The 20,227-nt window shown below is 44.3% G+C and overlaps 1 protein-coding gene across 1 annotated transcript in view; it reads left to right on the top strand.

The window, feature by feature from the left end:
- AGK (acylglycerol kinase) overlaps positions 1-20,227 on the top strand; it is a 65,066-nt gene that overhangs the window by 30,581 nt on the left and 14,258 nt on the right. The window contains exons 6-13 of the mRNA XM_075343900.1: positions 7,773-7,865; positions 8,174-8,206; positions 8,471-8,565; positions 13,547-13,616; positions 14,206-14,285; positions 15,509-15,566; positions 18,316-18,466; positions 18,558-18,655. Coding sequence (XP_075200015.1) covers positions 7,773-7,865; positions 8,174-8,206; positions 8,471-8,565; positions 13,547-13,616; positions 14,206-14,285; positions 15,509-15,566; positions 18,316-18,466; positions 18,558-18,655 — 678 coding nt within the window. The remainder of the gene's footprint in view (positions 1-7,772; positions 7,866-8,173; positions 8,207-8,470; positions 8,566-13,546; positions 13,617-14,205; positions 14,286-15,508; positions 15,567-18,315; positions 18,467-18,557; positions 18,656-20,227) is intronic.

The raw sequence follows: 20,227 nt of genomic DNA, 5'->3' as shown, positions 1-20,227 counted from the left end.
GTACATAGGGGCAGTATTATAGTAGTTATATTCTTGTATATAGGAGCAGTATTATAGTAGTTCTATTCTTGTACATAGGGGCAGTATTATAGTAGTTATATTCTTGTACATAGGGGCAGTATTATAGTAGTTATATTCTTGTACATAGGGGCAGTATTATAGTAGTTATATTCTTGTACATAGGGTGCAGTATTATAGTAGTTCTATTCTTGTACATAGGGGCAGTATTATAGTAGTTATATTCTTGTACATAGGGGCAGTATTATAGTAGTTATATTCTTGTACATAGGGGCAGTATTATAGTAGTTATATTCTTGTACATAGGGTGCAGTATTATAGTAGTTATATTCTTGTACATAGGGGCAGTATTATAGTAGTTATATTCTTGTACATAGGGGGCAGTATTATAGTAGTTATATTCTTGTACATAGGGGCAGTATTATAGTAGTTATATTCTTGTACATAGGGGCAGTATTATAGTAGTTATATTCTTGTACATAGGGGCAGTATTATAGTAGTTATATTCTTGTACATAGGGGCAGTATTATAGTAGTTATATTCTTGTACATAGGGGCAGTATTATAGTAGTTATATTCTTGTACATAGGGGCAGTATTATAGTAGTTATATTCTTGTACATAGGGGCAGTATTATAGTAGTTATATTCTTGTACATAGGGGCAGTATTATAGTAGTTATATTCTTGTACATAGGGGCGGTATTATAGTAGTTATATTCTTGTACATAGGGGCGGTATTATAGTAGTTATATTCTTGTACATAGGGGCGGTATTATAGTAGTTATATTCTTGTACATAGGGGCGGTATTATAGTAGTTATATTCTTGTACATAGGAGCGGTATTATAGTAGTTATATTCTTGTACATAGGAGCGGTATTATAGTAGTTATATTCTTGTACATAGGAGCGGTATTATAGTAGTTATATTCTTGTACATAGGGGCGGTATTATAGTAGTTATATTCTTGTACATAGGGGCAGTATTATAGTAGTTATATTCTTGTACATAGGGGCAGTATTATATATATTCTTGTACATAGAGGGCAGTATTATAGTAGTTATATTCTTGTACATAGGAGCGGTATTATAGTAGTTATATTCTTGTACATAGGAGCGGTATTATAGTAGTTATATTCTTGTACATAGGGGCAGTATTATAGTAGTTATATTCTTGTACATAGGGGCAGTATTATAGTAGTTATATTCTTGTACATAGGGGCAGTATTATATATATTCTTGTACATAGAGGGCAGTATTATAGTAGTTATATTCTTGTACATAGGGGCAGTATTATAGTAGTTATATTCTTGTACATAGAGGGCAGTATTATACTAGTTATATTCTTGTACATAGAGGGCAGTATTATAGTAGTTATATTCTTGTACATAGGGGCAGTATTATAGTAGTTATATTCTTGTACATAGAGGGCAGTATTATAGTAGTTATATTCTTGTACATAGGGGCCAGTATTATAGTAGTTATATTCTTGTACATAGGGGCAGTATTATAGTAGTTATATTCTTGTACATAGAGGGCAGTATTATAGTAGTTATATTCTTGTACATGGAGGGCAGTATTATAGTAGTTATATTCTTGTACATAGGGACAGTATTATAGCAGTTATATTCTTGTACATAGGGGCAGTATTATAGTAGTTATATTCTTGTACACAGGGGCAGTATTATAGTAGTCACCTGTATGGCGGTGGTTTTTCCTACCCTATAGTGTGCGCGGTCGGGTTTGGCGGTGGCTTTGTAGGTCGCGGTATTCGCTGGTTCTGGACCTTTACAAGTCGGCAAAGAAAATTGCGCGTGTAGAGACGGGAGAGGAGGGGGAATTGGAAATGCAATCAAGTGTTGCGGATTAATTAGAGCAGTTTGTAGCAACCTCCGAGCTCCAAAATTAGACGACTCTTTCTCCTCGGCTGCGGTGAATGTTAAGCAGAGAGGTCTGTGGAAAGCGGCAATCAGGAGGGGGGAGTTAACCCTTCTCTGTCCAACGTTTTGGACACACTGCACTTATTAATGTACAGTATGGCGGCGCAGAAGGTGAATATGGGGAGCGGGTTCCTCGGACTTGTTCTTTCCTGGGTGGGGGTTGGGTAGGGATGGAAATCATTAGTCCTTTATTTTTTTTAGACTTTGACATTGATAAATAAACGCCCTCTCTTTGGTCCGGTCACGTCCCCCCTGTCCTGTTGTTGGCTGTATGACCTTCGGCTGCAGCAGGAGCCTCCCCCCTATTGTCTATCTTCTGCTCTTCCTCTTCAGGTGAAATTTTGTCCTCTATCCCGTAGCCCCGGGTGTGAATCGTTAACCCTTTTCTCTCCTAGTAGGGGTTCAGGAGCCGGCACTGTCGGATGTCACCTACCCGGTGGCAGCCGTCCATCCGTTTGTGCGCTCGGTTATGTTGCACCCGGCAGGTGTCGCACACATTAGGCATCGCGCCAGCGTCTTCCTGAAATGCTGTGACAGGTCCGCGAGAAGAGCAGTGATTAACACCACAACCGCTAATTGCCATCCAGATCTTCCCACTCTGCAGATTGTTGATTGTGATTTATGTATAAATAGCGGGGACAGATCGGAGAGAGAATATGGTGCATTTATGGATGAAGCGTCCCCCGTATGACGGCATTTATACGGTATATGTACCTTCACTAGATTTAACAGTTCCCTCTAAAACTGGAGATAAATAGCAACAGCTCCACCATTCTACCTCTCTGCACAGTGACCCCTGCACAGGCCACAGAGCGTGCTCTGTATAGTCTCCAATAAAGGTAAAGGAGTCCTATCCAGACTATAGTAATGCAATATACTATTTCACAATGGGTGATGGTCACAGCTCACCTACTCCACCTCCCTGCACAGGCCACAGAGCATGCCCTGTATAGTCTCCAATACAGGTAAAGGAGTCCTATCCAGACTATAGTAATGCAATATACTATTTCACAATGGGTGATGGTCACAGCTCACCTACTCCACCTCCCTGCACAGGCCACAGAGCATGCCCTGTATAGTCTCCAATACAGGTAAAGGAGTCCGAACCAGACTACAATAATGCAGCATACTATTGCACAATGGGTAATCATAGCACACCTACCCCACCTCCCCGCACAGAGCATGCCCACTACATTTCCCAATAGAAGTAAATGAGTCCTATCCAGACTACAATAATGCGGTATACTGTGTCACATCTCACCTTCTCCACCTCCCCGCACATGCTGCAAAGCATGCCCACTACAGTCCCCAATAGATATAAAGGAGTCTATAATAATACAGTGTACTATTTCACAATGGGTAATCACAGCTCACCTACTCCACATACCCGGACAGGTCACAGAGCATGCCCATTGCAATCTCCAATACAAGTAAATGAGTCCTATCCAGACTATAATAATGCAGTATACTATTTCACAGTGGATGATGGTCACAGCTCACCTACTCTACCTCGCTGCACAGGCCATAGAGCATGCACACTACAGTCCCCAATAGATATAAAGGAGTCTATATAGACTTTAATAATGCAGTGTACTATTTTACAATAGATAATAATCACAGCTCACCTACTCCACCTCCTCGCACAGGCCATAGAGCATGCACACTACAGTCCCCAATAGATATAAAGGAGTCTATATAGACTTTAATAATGCAGTGTACTATTTTACAATAAAAAAATAAAAATGCCTACAAGCAGAGGTCAGCGCTTTAACCCGACAAACTTAATCCAGCAGCTATGTTTATTGGCAAAGAATCCCCTTTACTTTGCCTAGTGGAGGAAGGGGACCGTTGACGCCCCCGAAACGCGCGTCGGATATTCACTCAGCTTAGTCTACTTGTGTAGCGATACCTCAGCAAACGACTTCTCCCTTGTACGGATTTACTCAGCCTAGCAGTCCAATTGCCGAGGCTATCCTTTGACGAGGTGGAGTAACCGCAACTCTTACAAGAAGTACCTCCTATTGGAACCATCCGAATTTGGTGATCTGTCGGCTCTACATCATCTGCGTTGTTAGCGCTGCCAGGCGCCACGTGGATTGACTGGAGCACAACTTTGCCAAGTGCCGGCTCTGCTCTGCTCATCTCGGCTGTAACTATTGAGGGGCTCTTGCATCCACTACACACCCCCGTGGAGGAAACCATCCACTACAGGTTGGTCTTCTGATGAGGTGGAGAAACCGTAACCTCTATGTGAACTAACCCCTAACGAAATCAGCCGTGTTGTATGGTCGTTCGGCTCTGCCTCATCTCCACTGCAAGCGCTGGTAGGCGCCCCATGCTCTGATTGGAGCTTAACCTTATTAAGTGCCGGCTTTGTTCTGCTCATCTCGGCTGCAACTATTGTGGAATCCTGCATTATTACATCTTCGTGGAGGTTAAAGAGGAGAGGTGCAGTATTTCTAATCACAGCAACCTTGGCATGTAACTAACATATTTTAACGGCAACCTAGAAAGTTCTACCATTAGCCGGGACAATCGGTTATAGTAACCTCACTGGTCTCTTGTTATTTGCGACGTGCCATTGTTACCATTCTTATATTGGCACTCCTATTGGTTTACGCAAACGCAATTTCATGTTTTAATGTGCATTAATTTTTATGCTTATAATTCTTGTATTTTTTGCGATGTGTGGTTTATGAATGTGGTATTATTATACTATTTTACTTTTTGTACCAAGAACAAGGATAGCAGCTATTAGAAATAAAATAATTAATTAAAATCTACAAACTTGTTGTAGCGCTGTTTTCAGGGTTTTTTCTGCAAAATCCCATTTTTTAACCTTTACTATTTTACAATAGATAATAATCACAGCTCACCTACCCCACCTCCCCGCTCAGGCCACAGAGCATGCCCATTGCAATCTCCAATACAAGTAAATGAGTTCTATCCAGACTACAATAATGCAGCATACTATTTCACAATGGGTGCTGGTCCCAGCTCACCTACTCCACCTCCCTGCACAGGTCACAGAGCATGCTCACTGCAGTCTCCTTTGTTAATCAATGAGTCATCTCTAAAATACAGATTCTACACAGGATTCACAATTAATGATGGTCACAGCATCCTTTCTCCACCTACCTACACTGTCCCATAGAGGCCAAGGAGAGATCGCCAGACTATAGGTTACTATAGTACATAACACGGGATCCGCTGTTGAGAGTAGGGGATTGTCATGGTTTTCCTCCGCCCCCTCTCTGCACGATTACTTCTGCGCAGAGCATTAAGCACTATATTCTCAGCAGAATTCAATGAGGGGGTCACCAGACTATAGGCTCCTCAGGGAGGTGACACACTATTCAGTACTGATAACAGATGATATTCACATCTCACCTTCTCTCCCTCCCTGCACAGTGACCTCTGCACAGGTCAGAGTATTCCCAGGACATTCTTCATAGAGGTCATCTCAAAACAACAGGCTTCTATGGTTGATAACAAAACATTGATACTACAGGATGATTATAGTTCACCTCCTCCACCTCTCTGCATGATGATCTCCGCACAGGTCACTGAGCATGCCCACAATATTCTCAAAAATCCATGAATGTTCTCCAGACTACATGTGCCTATGGTCTGTAACAAAGCATTAATAACAAATAATGATTATAGTTCACCTCCCTGCGCAGTCATCTCTGCACAGGTCACAGAGCATGCCCACTATATTCTCAGAAATCTGTGATTGCTCTCTAGACTACATGTGCCTTTAGTAGATAAGAAAGCATTGATAATAGGTGATGATTACACTTCACCTCCTCATCCTCCCTGCGCGGTGATCTCTGCACAGGTCACAGAGCATGCCCACTATATTTGCAGAAAACTATGATTTGATCTCCAGGTAACAAAGCGTTGATAGGTGATGATTATAGTTCACCTCCTCAACCTCTCTGCACAATGATCTCTGCACAGGTCACTGAGCATGCCCAGTATATTCTCATAAATTAATGATTGATCTCCAGACTAAATGTGCCTTTAGTAGATGATTACAGTTCACCTCCTCACCGTCCCTGCACAGTGATCTCTGCACAGGTCACAGAGCATGCCCACTATATTGTCAGAAGTCCATAATTGATCTCCAGACTACTTGTGCCCATGGTAGGTAACAAAGCATTAATAATATGATTATAGTTCTCCTCTCTGCGCAGTGATCTCTGCACAGGTGACAGGCCATGCCCCCTATATTCTCAGAAATCCATGATTGATCTCAAGACTACATGTGCCTTTGGTAAATCATAAAGCATTGACAATAGGTGATGATCACAGTTCACCTCTGCACTCTCCCTGCACAGAGATCTCTGCACAGGTCACAGAGCATGCCCAATATATTTGCAGAAAACTATGATTTGATCTCCAGGTTACAAGTGCCTATGGTAGGTAATAAAGCGATGATAATAGGTGATAATTATAGTTCACCTCCTCAATCTCTCTGCACAATGATCTCTGCACAGGTCACAGAGCATGCCCAGTGTATTCTCATAAATCCATGATTGATCTCCAGACTACATGTGCATTTAGTAGATAATAAAATATTGATAATAAATGATGATTATAGTTCACCTCCTCCACCTCTCTGCACAGTGATCTCTGCACAGGTCACTGAGCATGCTCACTATATTCTCAGAAGTCCATGATTGATCTCCAGACTACATGTGCCTTTAATAGATAAGCATTGACAATGGCTGATTACAGTTCACCTCCTCACCCTCCCTGCACGATGATCCCTGCACAGATTACAGAGCATGCCCACTATATTCTCAGACATCCATCATTTGATCTCCAGATTACAAGTGCCTATGGTAGGTAACAAAGTATTGATAATGAATGATGATTATAGTTCACCTTCTCTCCCTCCCTGCACAGTGATCTCTGCACAGGTCACAGAGCATTCAAAGGACATTCTTCATAGAGATCATATCAAAATTACAGGCTACTATGGTTGATAACTAAGCATATAATAAATAATGATCATAGTTAACCTCCACTACCTCCCTGCACAGTGATCTCTGCACAGGTCCCTGATCATGCCCACAATATTTTCAGAAGTCCATGATTGATCGCCAGACTATAAGGTGCTTTTGGTGGATCAGAAAGCACAGAGCATGCCCACTATATTATCAGAAGTCCATAATTGATCTCCAGACTACTTGTGCCCATGGTAGGTAACAAAGCATTAATAATATATGATTATAGTTCACCTCTCTGCGCAGTGTTCTCTGCACAGGTGACAGGCCATGCCCCCTATATTCTCAGAAATCCGTGATTGATCTCCAGACTACATGTGCCTTTGGTAGATCATAAAGCATTGACAATAGGTGATGATCACAGTTCACCTCTGCACCCTCCCTGCGCAGTGATGTCTGCACAGGTCACTGATCATGCCCACTATATTCTCAGACATCCGTGATTTGATCTCCAGACTATATGTGCCTTTGGTAGGTAACGAAGCATTGATGATAAATGAGGATTACAGTTCACCTCCTCCCCCTTCCTGCACAGTGATCTCTGCACAGGTCACAGAACATGCCCTCTAAACTCCTATTAGAAGTAAACGAGTGATCTCCGAGTCCAGGTTGCTATGATAGATCATGTAGGACCCACATATGACGATAGGTCACAGCTCACCTACTCTCCCTCTCTGCACAGGTTGGAGAGTCTGCCTAGTGTGATTTGAGTCCTCTCCGGGCTACACCTTGGACAGAAATGAAAGCAGATTGGGAAATATAGGTGACACATTCCCTTTAAATCATTCCCTTTAAATCTTGCAGACAGACTACGAAGGTCAGGCCAAGAAGATGGTGGAGCTGCTGGAAAGTACGGATCTGATCATCGTCGCTGGCGGAGATGGGACCCTGCAGGAGGTAAGAATGGAGCCATCGTGGTGCGGAGTCCTGCACGGATCCACCTAGCCCTAGATCCAATCTTGTAACCTGTAGCCAGTCTGTGATAGCTGAATTTCGATTGCAGCTCTGGAGGTGACTGGAGTATAAAACATCCTTTTTTGCTTTGCCGGGGCAGCTGTTGTAAATGCAGACTGAACCGTCGTCCTCTATTGTGCACTGACATAGGAGGCGTGTATCATTGTGCACGCTGACACATCGTAGCGGCAGCGGAGAGCCGCGCACAATGAGCGGAACACAACGTAACACCATGGCATTGTGTCTTGCAGGTGATCACAGGACTCCTCCGCAGGGACGATCAGGTAACAGTGCATTGTGGGAAATATATATATATATATATATATATATATATATATATATATATATAATACATTAGTATATTTATTTATTTTTTTAATTATTATTATTATTATACTTTTTATTTATTTTTTTTATTGCAACCTTTGCTATTCCCATTCACTGACAGCATGCAGAAATCTTGACCATTACGATGAAATAAAACACAGTGTACTGGGGGCCTATAGAGGTTTTATACATGTATATCAATGTGATCTTCTGTTTTTCAGGCTTCCTTCAGTAAAATCCCAATTGGGTTAATTCCACTAGGAGAGACCAACACCCTGAGCCAAACCCTGTACCCCCGGTCTGAGAACAAGGTCCAGTAAGTGCCGCAGACTCTGATTTATTTATGGAGGGTTGAATATTGTCGTTCTGCTGAAACCTGTGTCTCTGCCTTCAACCACCACCAGGGGGAGCTCCGTGCATACAGGTCTCCATTTGTGTGTTCAGATGACTTTTTTTTTTATTTCTTTAGAATAAGCACGCGTGTGTGCACACGATTGTATCACTATTATGCAGCATGGAGGACATTATACAGCAGTACTGAGCAGTGTAGATGTGAAACCAGATAGCAGCAGCATGGAGGACATTATACAGCAGTACTGAGCAGTGTAGATGTGAAACCAGATAGCAGCAGCAGCAGCAGCATGGAGGACATTATACAGCAGTACTGAGCAGTGTAGATGTGACTCCAGATAGCAGCAGCATGGAGGACATTATACAACAGTACTGAGCAGTGTAGATGTGAATCCAGATAGCAGCAGCATGGAGGACATTATACAGCAGCACTGAGCAGTGTAGATGTGAATCCAGATAGCAGCAGCATGGAGGACATTATACAGCAGCACTGAGCAGTGTAGTTGTGAATGCAGATAGCAGCAGCATGGAGGACATTATACAGCAGCACTGAGCAGTGTAGATGTGAATGCAGGAAGCAGCAGCATGGAGGACATTATACAGCAGTACTGAGCAGTGTAGCTGTGACTCTAGATAGCAGCAGCATGGAGGACATTATACAGCAGCACTGAGCAGTGTAGCTGTGACTCCAGATAGCAGCAGCATGGAGGACATTATACAGCAGTACTGAGCAGTGTAGATGTGACTCCAGATAGCAGCAGCATGGAGGACATTATACAGCAGCACTGAGCAGTGTAGCTGTGACTCCAGATAGCAGCAGCATGGAGGACATTATACAGCAGCACTGAGCAGTGTAGCTGTGACTCCAGATAGCAGCAGCATGGAGGACATTATACAGCAGCACTGAGCAGTGTAGATGTGAATGCAGGAAGCAGCAGCATGGAGGACATTATACAGCAGTACTGAGCAGTGTAGCTGTGACTCCAGATAGCAGCAGCATGGAGGACATTATACAGCACTACTGAGCAGTGTAGCTGTGACTCCAGATAGCAGCAGCATGGAGGACATTATACAGCAGTACTGAGCAGTGTAGATGTGAATTCAGCTTCAAAGTGAGATAAACCGTTTTCTCTGATGAGATGTATTACAGAAGTTTATTATATTCGCTTGTACTATTGATTTTGGCAAAGTTTGTCCCATTTAGATGCAATGTGAGGTGTCATTGCAGATCGATGAGGTCTGTGATGATGACGCCCGTGTACATTGTCACCCAGCTTTTCCAGGACCAGATAACTAAAAAATTTTATATTATATTATATTTATACTTATATATATATTAAAAAATATATTTATACATATACATACACATACACACATATATATATATATATATATATATATATATATATATATATTTATTTATTTATTATGTGTGTATGTATATGTATAAATATATTTTTTAAAATATTATATATATATATATATATATATATATATATATATATATATATATATATATATATATATATATATATATATATATATATATTATATGCAGTGCCTACAAGTAGTATTCAACCCCCTGCAGATTTAGCAGGTTTACACGTTCGGAATAACTTGGCATTGTGACATTTGGACTGTAGATCAGCCTGGAAGTGTGAAATGCAGCAAAAAAGAATGTTATTTCTTTTTTTATTTTTTTTTAATTGTGAAAAGTTTATTCAGAGGGTCATTTATTATTCAACCCCTCAATCCACCAGAATTCTGTTTGGTTCCCCTAAAGTATGAAGAAGTATTTCAGGCACAAAGAACAATGAGCTTCACATGTTTGGATTAATTATCTCTTTTCTGACTAATTAAGACCCTCCCCAAACTTGTGAACAGCACTCATACTTGGTCACCATGGGAAAGACAAAGGAGCATTCCAAGGCCATCAGAGACAAGATCGTGGAGGGTCACAAGGCTGGCAAGGGGTACAAAACCCTTTCCAAGGAGTTGGGCCTACCTGTCTCCACTGTTGGGAGCATCATCCGGAAGTGGAAGGCTTATGGAACTACTGTTAGCCTTCTACAGCCTGGACAGCCTTTGAAAGTTTCCACCCGTGCCGAGGCCAGGCTTGTCCGAAGAGTCAAGGCTAACCCAAGGACAACAAGGAAGGAGGTCCGGGAAGATCTCATGGCAGTGGGGACATTGGTTTCAGTCAATACCATAGGTAACGTACTCCACCGCAATGGTCTCCGTTCCAGACGAGCCCGTAAAGTACCTTTACTTTCAAAGCGTCATGTCAAGGCTCGTCTACAGTTTGCTCATGATCACTTGGAGGACTCTGAGACAGACTGGTTCAAGGTTCTCTGGTCTGATGAGACCAAGATCGAGATCTTTGGTGCCAACCACCCACGTGACGTTTGGAGACTAGATGGCACTGCATACGACCCCAAGAATACCATCCCTACAGTCAAGCATGGTGGTGGCAGCATCATGCTGTGGGGCTGTTTCTCAGCCAAGGGGCCTGGCCATCTGGTCCGCATCCATGGGAAGATGGATAGCACAGCCTACCTGGAGATTTTGGCCAAGAACCTCCGCTCCTCCATCAAGGATCTTAAGATGGGTCGTCATTTCATCTTCCAACAAGACAACGACCCAAAGCACATAGCCAAGAAAACCAAGGCCTGGTTCAAGAGGGAAAAAATCAAGGTGTTGCAGTGGCCTAGTCAGTCTCCTGACCTTAACCCAATTGAAAACTTGTGGAAGGAGCTCAAGATTAAAGTCCACATGAGACACCCAAAGAACCTAGATACCTTGGAGACGATCTGCATGGAGGAGTGGGCCAAGATAACTCCAGAGACCTGTGCCGGCCTGATCAGGTCTTATAAAAGACGATTATTAGCTGTAATTGCAAACCAGGGTTATTCCACAAAATATTAAACCTGGGGGTTGAATAATAATTGACCCACACTTTTATGTTTAAAATTTATTAAAATTTAACATATATATATATTATAATATAATTAATATAAAGTTAACTAATATTACCATCTTGGATTCCGAGAAGACAGTCTTCAGTCCTCGTTCTCGAAATGAAAAATCTCCGCAGCCGCTTCAATCTTTTCCCCGCTCTCCAGTCCTGACAGATCACCCGGCGCGGGCGCTGATCACCGGCAGAGGCAATTTAATCACTTTAGCATTTTATTGCTCATAAATACGTCTCGGCCGTAACCCGGTGGAGATGAGGCCCACCCCGGAATGGCTTTAGCCTTTACAAGCGCGCTGTTATATGACAGATCTGTAAGGTTTAATTGCTCCCGTCTCCCTCTCCTCGTCTGACCTTTAGGGACACAATCTCCGGTACAGACAAAACAATCGTCTAGGACAAAGCGCTGAATGACAGCTGCACAGGATACTGCGCAGGAATCTGAGAATAACCTCCCAGTGTTTAGGTCTGCTGACGTCCGCTCCCTTCTTACACCCACAAACTCCATTCACACATGTGGAGGCAGAGCTAACCTTCCCTGAAAAATAAGGATTGGGCATACTAATTTGATCTGCCCAATCCTTTTCTCGCTGGACGTAATCCTGTCATAGTTCACCATATATTTTTATAAGGCATATGACACTGTAATGTATACGGGTGAGGTCATGACCTAAGTGTTTGGGTAAAGAAGGATTAGGCATATTGATTTTTGATATGCCCAATCCTTTTTTTCTTTTTTTTTTTCTTTTTTTTGGTACCCTGATGAAGATTGAAAATGAAGAGCATGTATGAGGGTCAGGGGAAATTGCTTTCCAAAAAAATCGGTGTAGCTTAATTTACCGATACTGATAGACAATCAGAATAAGCCGAGCGTCAGCATAAAAATACACAATGACCGTACCACACGAGTGACGTTGCGATCCCGTCACGGTCTATACCTGTCTGATTACTCTTTGTACTTGATATTGAAACCCATGCAGAGGCTGCTGTGATCACAGGACTTTATTAACCAGAAGATTCCCTTTTACAAGCAGATGAATGACCTGGACTTTACTGTTTGGGTGCGGGGTTCAAGTTATTTTAGTAATATTATTTATAGATGGATATTTTTATAGTTTGTTTTATTTAATCTGTCAGCAGAGAGGAAGTAAAGGGCTGCAATATTTAAAGAAAGGAGTGCCGGTCATTCTGTAGGGTTCCGGTCATTTTTTTAGGGGTAGGGGGGGCCGGCAGTTCTGTAGGGGTAAGGGGGTCGGTGGTTCTGTAGGGGTGGGGGGGCCGGCGGTTCTGTAGGGGTAAGGGGGCCGGCGGTTCTGTAGGGGTAAGGGGGGCCGGCGGTTCTGTAGGGGTAAGGAGGCCGGCGGTTCTGTAGGGGTAAGGGGGCCGGAGGTTCGGTCGTTCTGAAGGAGTGGTAGGGGGGCGGTCGTTCTGAAGGAGTGGTAGGGGGGGGCGGTCGTTCTGAAGGAGTGGTAGGGGGGCGGTCGTTCTGAAGGAGTGGTAGGGGGGCGGTCGTTCTGAAGGAGTGGTAGGGGGGCGGTCGTTCTGAAGGAGTGGTAGGGGGGCGGTCGTTATGAAGTGGGGGGTAGGGCGGCGGTCGTTCTGAAGTGGGGGGTAGGGCGGCGGTCGTTCTAAAGGGGTGGGGGAGCCGTTGTTCTAAAGGGGTGGGGGAGCCGTTGTACTAAAGGGGTGGGGGAGCCGTTGTTCTGAAGGGGTGGGGGAGCCGTTGTTCTGAAGGGGAAGGGGGGCGTTCATTTTGTACGGATTGGGGGTCGGCCATCCTGTAGGGGGCTCGTCCGCTCATCATGTCGAGGGCTCGCTTATCCTGTTGGGCCGCTGAGCCTGCACATTAGGCAGTTGATAAATATCATTCGGTAGCTTTCTTCCAACTGCACACATGTATTATGGCTCTTGGTAAGTATATAGTAATGAGGGGCAATCCGGAGCAATTTCTGATCCCGTCATATGTATCTTCCAGGCATATCTCCGATGCTACCATTTCCATCCTGCAAGGAGAGACCGTGCCACTGGATGTGCTGCAGATAAAGGTAAGAAGATTGTGGATAACACACATGAGAACACAAGAGAAGCAAGGCATATTGTTTCACTGCAAGAATATTGGACTGAAGCTGCTCAATCTAGGTGCAGTTGCCTCACCATAGGTGTCAGATGAAATCCGCACAGCCAGGGTGTACTTATTTACAAATTGTCGTAAGCAGCCAAGCATCCTTGGACATAGCGGATCCGTAGTCTTCTCCCCCCTCTTGGCACTTGTGCAGGGAGGAAGATGCATCATCCGCCTCACAGTAAATTGGCCTAAATGAAGGTGTTTATCCGTCCGGCTCGGCCTCGTGCTCAATCCTAATTTTAATCCAATATATGTAATGGCGCTTTTATCGACGCTGGAGGAAAGTGAGAATAAAAAAAAAAAAAAGAATCTACCGGGAGAATAATTACGTCTCGTTAGGTAAAATAAACGATATGTGACCGCTCGCACTAATCACGCCACTCACACTAATCACGCCGCTCGCACTAATCACGCCGGTCCCGGGGCTGACGAGGAGGAATCTTTGTAATTTTTTACCAGGTCGTCCGTGGTAGCTACGGCTTCTTATTTCTCTCTCTCTCTCTCCTCAGGGGGATCAGGAGCAGCCCGTCTTCGCACTGAATGGTCTGAGGTGGGGAAGTTATCGGGACGCCGCTGCGAAATCAACCAAGTAAGTTCACGTGTTCAGAGAATTTCTCCTTCTCGTCCAGGACTCGCCTGTAGATAGTCGTCCCCTTGTCACGGGGCACAAAAGGGGACGACACTCTGCCCTGGTCCTGAGAGTTGGATAACACTGTGCCCTGCTATTGCCAGTTGTAGTGTTTTATTCATGAAGCAGGAGGCTCTGGATGGGTAACTTTTAAGCTTACCGGTTCATGAAAAGAATGACTCTAGTGCTAGTGAGCATGTGCGATCATCCAGACAGGAACAGAGGTCGCACATGCTCACTGGGAACTTCTCAGGCACAAAGGTTCTTATCTGTGGGGGTCAGCAGAGGTCACACATGCTCACTAGAAACTTCATACACAAGTGTTCTTGATTGGTAGTGGTCAGCAGAGGTCGCACATGCTCACTGGGAACTTCTTGATTGGTGGGGGTCAGCAGACATCGCACATGCTCACTGGGAGTTTCTCAGATACAAATGTTCTTGATTGGTGTAGGTCCGCAGAGGTTGCACATGCTTACTGGAAACTTCTTAGAAATAAGTGTTTGCACATGCTCATTGGGAACTTCTCAGACACAAGGATTCTTGATCTGTGGGGGTCAGCAGAGGTCACACAAACTCAATGAGAACTTCTTAGAAATAAGTGTTTGCACATGCTCATTGGGAACGTCTCAGACAATTATTCTTGATTGGTGGGGGTCAGCAGAAGTCGCACATGCTCACTGGGAACTTCTTCATTGGTGGGGGTTAGCAGAGGTTGCACATGCTCACTGGGAACTTCTTAGGCACAAAACCTCTTGATTGGTGGGGCTCAGCAGAGATCGCACATGCTCACTGAAAACTCCTAAGATGCAAAGGTCGCACATGCTCACTGGGAATTTCACGCACAGAGGTCTTTACTACTGCAGCGGGCAATTACAGCATTTCTCCTGTCTCCGGAGCCTCCATAACATAAGGCCCTATAAAAACACATCAATATTAAACAAAAAATCAGTCACTGATTTTCAGGGCCATTAAAAAGTTAAGAATGAGATATTTATTTTTTCAAGACCCTAATCAAAATGGGTAACCCGTGCCGGACCGCTTCTCCACCAATGCAGGACAATGAGCGGTGAAATTCCCGTTCTCTAATAAATGTATTACCGCCACTTAATGTCACTGTATTGTGCAGGACCGTAATCACTCCCCCATTGCCGGTCACCATCTTCCTTGTCGCCTTCTCGTTACAGATATTGGTATTTGGGACCCCTGAAGGCGAGAGCCGCTCATTTATTCAGCACACTGAAGGTACGGCCCGAACTGATTATCTAGGACACCGGTCCCTGGTGCCCTATAGTGACACCGCTCCGGAAAACACCGCCAACGGGCAAAATACTGCGATGTGTTAACCCATGATGGTGCGGAATGGAAAACTCCAGAAAGAAAATGTTATTTTTTCATGTATTTGTGATTTATGCATCAACCTAACAAATTAGTATCTTATATTACAATACTTCACCTATTCCCCCTACTAATACTATAATATTGCCCCCTATGTACAAGAATACAACTACTATAATACTGCCCCTATGTACGAGAATACAACTACTATAATACTGCTCCCTATGTACAAGAATATAACTACTATAATACTGCTCCCTATGTACAAGAATATAACTACTATAATACCGCCCCTATGTACGAGAATACAACTACTATAATACCGCTCCTATATACAAGAATATAACTACTATAATACTGCCCCTATGTACAAGAATATAACTGCTATAATACCGCTCCTGTGTACAAGAATATAACTACTATAATACTGCTCCTATGTACAAGAATATAACTACTATAATATTGCCCCCTATGTACAAGAATATAACTACTATAATACTGCCCCTATGTACAAGAATATAACTACTATAATACTGCCCCTATGTACGAGAATACAACTACTATAATACCGCCCCTATGTACAAGAATATAACTACTATAATACTACTCCTATGTACAAGAATATAACTACTATAATACCGCCCCTATGTACGAGAATACAACTACTATAATACTGCTCCCTATGTACAAGAATATAACTACTATAATACTGCTCCCTATGTACAAGAATATAACTACTATAATACCACCCCTATGTACGAGAATACAACTACTATAATACCGCCCCTGTGTACAAGAATATAACTACTATAATACTGCCCCTATGTACAAGAATACAACTACTATAATACTGCTCCCTATGTACAAGAATATAACTACTATAATACTGCTCCCTATGTACAAGAATATAACTACTATAATACCGCCCCTATGTACGAGAATACAACTACTATAATACCGCCCCTGTGTACAAGAATATAACTACTATAATACCGCTCCTATGTACGAGAATACAACTACTATAATACCGCTCCTATGTACGAGAATACAACTACTATAATACCGCCCCTATGTACGAGAATACAACTACTATAATACCGCCCCTATGTACGAGAATACAACTACTATAATACCGCCCCTATGTACGAGAATACAACTACTATAATACCGCCCCTATGTACGAGAATACAACTACTATAATACCGCCCCTATGTACGAGAATACAACTACTATAATACCGCCCCTATGTACGAGAATACAACTACTATAATACCGCCCCTGTGTACGAGAATATAACTACTATAATACCGCTCCTATGTACGAGAATACAACTACTATAATACCGCCCCTATGTACGAGAATACAACTACTATAATACCGCCCCTGTGTACGAGAATACAACTACTATAATACCGCCCCTGTGTACGAGAATACAACTACTATAATACCGCCCCTGTGTACGAGAATATAACTACTATAATACCGCCCCTGTGTACAAGAATATAACTACTATAATACCGCCCCTATGTACAAGAATACAACTACTATAATACCGCCCCTATGTACAAGAATACAACTACTATAATACCGCCCCTGTGTACAAGAATACAACTACTATAATACCGCCCCTATGTACGAGAATACAACTACTATAATACTGCTCCCTATGTACAAGAATACAACTACTATAATACTGCTCCCTATGTACAAGAATATAACTACTATAATACTGCTCCCTATGTACAAGAATATAACTACTATAATACTGCTCCCTATGTACAAGAATATAACTACTATAATACCGCCCCTGTGTACGAGAATACAACTACTATAATACCGCCCCTGTGTACGAGAATACAACTACTATAATACCGCCCCTATGTACGAGAATACAACTACTATAATACCGCCCCTATGTACGAGAATACAACTACTATAATACCGCCCCTATGTACAAGAATACAACTACTATAATACCGCCCCTATGTACAAGAATACAACTACTATAATACCTCCCCTATGTACAAGAATACAACTACTATAATACTGCCCCTATGTACAAGAATATAACTACTATAATATTGCCCCCTATGTACAAGAATATAACTACTATAATACTGTCCCCTATGTACAAGAATATAACTACTATAATACTGTCCCCTATGTACTACCGCCCCTCTGTGATGCTCTGTATATGATTTCTGACTATAGCAGTCTCCGGTCGTCCTTTCTTTCTCACCAGTAATATGCTCTTTGCCGTTTTTTATGCATTTTCCACAATCTGAGGATTTTCCAGAGTTACAATTACTGGATCTGAGTCACTGGCTATAATTTAGGACCTGGGTGCCGGTTGCGGTATTTATACCACCGCGCTCTTATATAAGGGGCCGCGACGGCGGCTTCACAATGTGGTGACTGATTCGGCCTCAGATCGGGAAACAGAACGTGCAATTTTCCCTTAGTGAGGTGTTCTGGGGTAATTCGGGGGATTTTAGCTCCATTCATGTGTGACGCACAGATTATGGGTAAATGGCGGAGCAGTACGACCGCCGGAGAAAGACACTCAGTGAGCTCATCCCTCGCCGCCGTCACCTGCGCCTGTCGCATCTATTTGTGGAGGGAACCGGCTCTCAGAGAATTCCTCCTGATGTTACAGGAATGGCCGCAGAGGCACGAGGCTTCCGTCCTCTTCTTAGGGCCTACTGAGCGACCACCTGAAGAAGAGGCCAAGGAGCAATTGGGCCGACCGCCTCTGCATGTCCGGATATACCGCCGGCTGCTCCACTACTGGTCACCCCCAAAAGTTGGTAAGTTCCTTATAAGATTTCTTAGATTCTCTGTGCGGGGGCAGGGAGGTTTTTTTTCCCTGGTGGTACATTGAGATGAATTTTCTTCTAGAGGTCCCAGTGGAGGTGGCCCCAGAGCCCTGGGAGGAAGCCCACCTGTCTGCGGTAGAGCTGTCCATAAGTACACAGAACCAGCAACCGGATCTCGCGGTAAGATGACAGAGTGGTGTGCGCTGTGTGGTTATAGGTTGTGTTGCTTTGTCGCTCTATTGGGAGACCCAGACAATTGGGTGTTTAGGCTATGCCTCCGGAGGCCGCACAAAGTATTACACTTAAAAGTGTTAAGCCCCTCCCCTTCTGCCTATACACCCCCCGTGCTCCCACGGGCTCCTCAGTTTTTTGCTTTGTGCGAAGGAGGTCAGACATGCACGCACAGCTCCACAGATTGGTCAGCAGCAGCTGCTGACTACGTCGGATGGAAGAAAAGTGGGCCCATATAGGGCCCCCAGCATGCTCCCTTCTCACCCCACTCTTGTCGGCGGTGTTGTAAGGTTGAGGTATCCATTGCGGGTACGGAGGCTGGAGCCCACATGCTGTTTTCCTTCCCCATTCCCCTCAGGGCTCTGGTGGAAGTGGGATCCTATCGGTCTCCAGGCACTGAGGCCGTGCTCCATCCACAGCTCCTGGGAGCCTGATGGATAGGAGCCGGGTATCGTTCAGGGACATGGCCCTGCTACTTGGAGGTACTCTGTGTCCCCGTGGGGACCGAGCACAGCAACACTCCAGCATTGCTGGGTGTGCTAGTGCACCGGGGACCGCGGCGCTGACCGGGTTAATGTGCCATTACACACTCAGCATCGCTGAGTGTGTTTATGTAGGGAGACTACCGCGCTGACCGCCGCCGCCATGTTTAACACTGAGGCGCGGCTGGGACTTGTAGTGCGCCGGGGACTTCCACGCGGCCGCGCTTTTACGGCGGCCGCGTTTATTACTAGAGTCCCCGGCTTTTTGCGGCCTAGTTTCCTTTCCTCCCGCCCACAGCCCTGACAGGCAGGGGAAGGGCGGGACGCTGCACAGGACGAGCAGCACTGAGGGCTGGAGCATGCTTTGCATACTCCACTCCCCTCCGTGTAAACAATGCAGGCACCAGCTCCCGCACTTTCTGGGTCACGCCCACGGCTCCCTCCTCTCCTCAGGACATTCCTGTCAGCTCCTCGGACGCTGCAGAGGGGGACAAATTCTGACAGACCCAGGCAGGGACCCTGGTGGCCTCACAACCGCTTTAAGCGGGGGGCATGCAGCATCTGTGGTGCTAGCCACATTTCTGCAGGAGTGTAATTTTAAATTATATGTTTATAAGATATACTTTACACTTTATGGTGCACAGTTGATTCTGGATATATATATTGTGTTGCTCAGGGAAGACAACAGCATGGCGCCCATAAAAGGCAGGAGCGCCAAACACAGGCTTACTATGCTGCCTGCGCCGCATGTACGTCCCCGCTACCGGCAGGATCCACTGAGCAATCCAGACCGGTATCTCACACAGGGGCACTGTTGAATCATTGCTCCCTGGCCCCCCTCAGTTGGACCAGCAAGGTCCCCCCGGGGTGTCTCATAGATCTCAGAGTGAGGTCTCTGATACAGACCCCAGCCCCTGACCGACTAAGCGAGCTCGCTGGGAAATCCCCTCGACATCTTCATATTGGTCAGGGTCTCAGCGGGGGAACCTCTGGTTGATGAAGCGGAGACAGTTGATCAGGATTCTGATTCTGAGGCCGC

The sequence above is a fragment of the Anomaloglossus baeobatrachus genome, chromosome 4 (assembly GCF_048569485.1).
Source record: "Anomaloglossus baeobatrachus isolate aAnoBae1 chromosome 4, aAnoBae1.hap1, whole genome shotgun sequence".
Lineage (NCBI taxonomy): Eukaryota > Metazoa > Chordata > Amphibia > Anura > Aromobatidae > Anomaloglossus > Anomaloglossus baeobatrachus.
Note: the sequence above shows the minus strand (reverse complement) of the source record. Positions and strands in the feature narration are given on the sequence as shown.